The sequence below is a fragment of the Oratosquilla oratoria genome, chromosome 39 (genome assembly GCF_046742065.1).
Source record: "Oratosquilla oratoria isolate Oo_2021 chromosome 39, ASM4674206v1, whole genome shotgun sequence".
Taxonomy (NCBI): Eukaryota; Metazoa; Arthropoda; class Malacostraca; order Stomatopoda; family Squillidae; genus Oratosquilla; species Oratosquilla oratoria.
The window spans coordinates 15,210,740-15,214,337 of record NC_134815.1 but is presented as its reverse complement, the minus strand read 5'-3'; the positions used below and the strand labels follow the sequence as shown (position 1 = coordinate 15,214,337).

General features: G+C 52.8%; 1 protein-coding gene across 1 annotated transcript; it reads left to right on the top strand.

The window, feature by feature from the left end:
- Window positions 1-1,572: 1,572 nt before the first annotated feature.
- LOC143020162 (uncharacterized) lies at window positions 1,573-3,227 on the top strand. The gene is made up of 6 exons (XM_076176325.1): window positions 1,573-1,743; window positions 1,793-2,013; window positions 2,113-2,237; window positions 2,386-2,718; window positions 2,818-2,986; window positions 3,035-3,227. Exons 1-6 carry the CDS (start codon window positions 1,573-1,575, stop codon window positions 3,225-3,227), a joined length of 1,212 nt encoding a protein of 403 aa, XP_076032440.1.
- Window positions 3,228-3,598: the final 371 nt, after the last annotated feature.

Sequence of the window (3,598 nt, the reverse complement as noted above, 5' to 3'; positions counted from 1 at the left end):
CTACAGGGGTACATCAAATCAAAAGCACCATATCTCGAGATGCTGTTTATCGACAGGTTCCGACAGATGTGGCTCCTGCGCCTACCAGCGGCCGTCCGATCCGTCATCGGTAACGCTGAGGACATGACCATAGACGAAGTTTCACTGAAGGTGGACCACCTCACCGACGCCCAGGCTGCCACAGTAAGGAACCAATACGCCTGCGCTGCCGACGATATCGTCAACAAGGACGAGATCACCACCATAGAAGCATTCCCAGCCAGTAGATACCAACAACAACGAAACCAAACCACCGCATCTCCGCACAACCTGTGCTACTACTACAAGAGATACAGCGCCTTCGCTAGGAACTGCCAACCAGTGTGCACCTGGAAAAAAAACGCACCTAAAAAGGTCATCGTCCATCATGGTGGCCTCCACAGGCTCGATGGGCCCTTAAATTATCGACAATACCTCCAGTTATTGCTTCTTTGTCAACACCGACGCCTGCAGATCCACATTCCCTGCATCTGCAGCAGAATGCCTGTCACCTAAAGACGTCGGTGTGAGGGTCACCACCGACGTACACAGTACTGCGACTCACCTTCGGGCGTCGCTCCAACTTCTGTAACTTCATCCTGGTAGACGTCCGGACACCCCTCCTCGGTGCTGATTTTCTCGTCCACCACAGAATGCTGGTCGATGTCGCCAACAACCACCTGGTATTCGTAACTACACCAGCCTGAACGACCTGCAAACAACATCATAGCCACCTGCGGTCGCCATCATCGACGCTAGATATCCCTATGCCCGCCAGCACATTAAATTCCCCGACATCTTCGAGCCTGAGCTGCGGCAGACGCCACAAACTCTAGCTAGACATGGTATCTAACACTACATCAAGACGTCTGTATCCCCAGTATTTGCCAAATACCGCCGCCTACCACCTTAGAAACTCACCACCGCCAAGAAACATCCAGGAGAGGAGATGCTGGGTATTTGCCAAAAGGTCCCCAGCCCTTGGTCCTCCTCCCTCCACCTCGTCAAGAAGAACGACGGTTCCTGGTGACCCTGCGGAGACTACCGACAGCTGAACATAATGGCGGAACTTGACCACTACCCACTTCCGAATATTACCGACGTCACCGCATACCTCAAGGGAGCCAAGATCTTCTCGAAACTAGACCTGAAGGGCCACAACAAGGTGTTGGTACATCCAAATGACATCCCGAATACCGTCATCACCACCCCCTCCGGAACGTACAACTTTAACTACTGTTTCGATTTACGAAACTTAGGCGCGACCTTCCAGCGCCAATTGGCGACCTCGATTTCTGCGTCTGCTACGTCGACGACATCCTGGTGTTCTCCGAGTTGCCTGATCAACTTCTCCATGACTTGCAGATCACCCTCCAGTATCACTAGGACAACGACCTAGTTGTCCGTTACTACAAATGCGCCTTCGGGACAAAGTCCGTCCTATTTCTGGGACACCTCATCTCTCCTGACGGCGTTCGTCCTTTTCAGGATAAAGTCCCCGCAGTCGAGAAGTTTCCTAGACCCACCACCATCAAAGCCCTATAGTTTATCGGGATGGCAAACTTTCACCACCACTTCCTCCTTAACACCGCTGAAACGATGTGCCCACTATACAACGCTCTTCACGGAAAACCGAAGGACCTCAAGTGGAACCTCGACATGCAAGCTGTCTTCGTCAACGTGAAGATTGTCCTCGCCCGTGCCACCACCCTCTCCTTCCCCACAGTAGGTGCCCAGCTATAACTGTCAACGGACGCTAGCAATGTCGCCATAGGGTCTGCACTCGAACAAATCGTCCAGGGCCCACCCCAAAACCCTCAGCTTTTCCAGCATGAAGCTCTCTAAGGCCGAGCTCAATTACAGCACCTTTGACAGAGAACTCATCGCCATCAATTACGCCGTCCGCCACTTTCGCCGCCTCCTAGAAGGCACCTCCATCATCAACACCAACCACCAACCTATGTTGCACGCCTTCACGAAGCAGCAGGCCGCCTGGTCCGTCTAACAGCGTCGCCACATTCCTGCTATTGCTTAGTTTAATTGCATCATTAAGTATGTCCCAGGAACAAAGAACCCTGAAATACTCGCCTACAGGACAAACATCAAGTCCTTCAAGTGGCAGGACGTTCCCCTCGACGATAAGAACACCATCCTCTATGACATCAGCACTGGCCGCCCACCACCCCTCATCCCCGCTGCTTTCCAACGCCTGGTGTTCAGTTTGATGCACGGCCTGTCACACCCTTCAGGATGCGTCACTGCGAATCTCCTGAAGGAAAAGTTCATCTAGCACAGTATCTCCAAGGACACAAAGGAATGGGCCAGATCCTCCATCACCTACTAACAAAGCAAAATTTATCGCCTCAGTTACAGACACCGGATCATTCCATGAGCCCCGACGACGCTTCGTTCATAACCATATTAACGCCGTCGGCCCATTCTCTCCGTCAGAAGGCCATCGCTACCACTTCACCGCCGTCGACAGATCGACCCGCTGGTTGGAGGCCATCCCCATGAAGGACACCACTGCCTTTTCCTGCATCACAGCCCTCCTCTTTAGGTGGACTGCCAGAATCAGCTTGTCAGAGCAAATCACCTCTGATCGAGGAACATCCTTCACGTCGCGTCTGTGGCAGGACCTCGCTGAACTCCTGGGTACCACAGCCCTTCACACTACCTCCTACAGCCCTGCAGTCATCGGCATGGTCTAACGAACCCAACGTGCATCTCTTATCCCACGTTGCAATAACAACTCCTGGCTTCCTCAACTACTGTAGATACTCCTTGACCTCTGGACAGCCATCAAGGACGACTACAACGTGCCTTCAGCGGAGATGATCATCGGCCAGCAGCTCGTCGTGTCCGCAGAATTCTTCCCTCCACAGGAGTCTTCCGAGAGCCTACAGCAACTGCGGCAAACCGTCGATAATTTCGCTTCATGTGTGGCAACACATCACCGAGAGGTCAAGTGATACTTGCCAAAAGATATTCACACCTCTACACTTGTCTTCCTCAGGACCGACGTACACACACCACCACTCACGAAACCCTACACTGGCTCCCGCCTCGTCCTCAAACGGAAAGACAAGACTTTCCACATCTCTGTCTTCGGCAAGCCAGGCTGGGTCTCCATCGATCGTCTGAAACCAGCCCACCTCGAATACCAGCGACACTGTCCTTCCAATTCTCGCGAGCGGGACGTCCTCTGAAGCCAAGGCAATTTTGAAGGGGAGAGCATTGTACAAATTCCCTGAGGTCTCGTGGACGGTGAGGCCACATGAACGATACGGTCTAACCTCACTCACTGTACACCACGTGGACGGCGCGACCTAACTTTACCGTCTTCCGCATCCTCCCTTGGGCGTCAACGGTGCCCCCGTCGCTGGATGACCTGACCCAACCCAATACACTTGTACACCGCGGGTAGCTCATCAACCTGCGGTATAAATACAGGCTTCGGGCCACATTTAAGGCAGTTCTAATTCACCCAGTAAAGGATTCACTAGTTTCTCTTGTCTCCGTAGCCTACACCTGCTACATCACCAAGAGTATGTAAAGGAGGGGAATAGGAGGAATGTAA

Excerpts from the sequence above, each read along its gene's own strand:
- LOC143020162 (XM_076176325.1), top strand. The coding sequence starts at position 1,573 with ATGGCAAACTTTCACCACCACTTCCTCCTTAACACCGCTGAAACGATG. Across the intron at positions 1,744-1,792 it reads CCACCCTCTCCTTCCCCACA|GGTCTGCACTCGAACAAATC; the intron begins GTAGGTGCCCAG and ends ATGTCGCCATAG. Across the intron at positions 2,014-2,112 it reads ACGAAGCAGCAGGCCGCCTG|GACAAACATCAAGTCCTTCA; the intron begins GTCCGTCTAACA and ends ACTCGCCTACAG.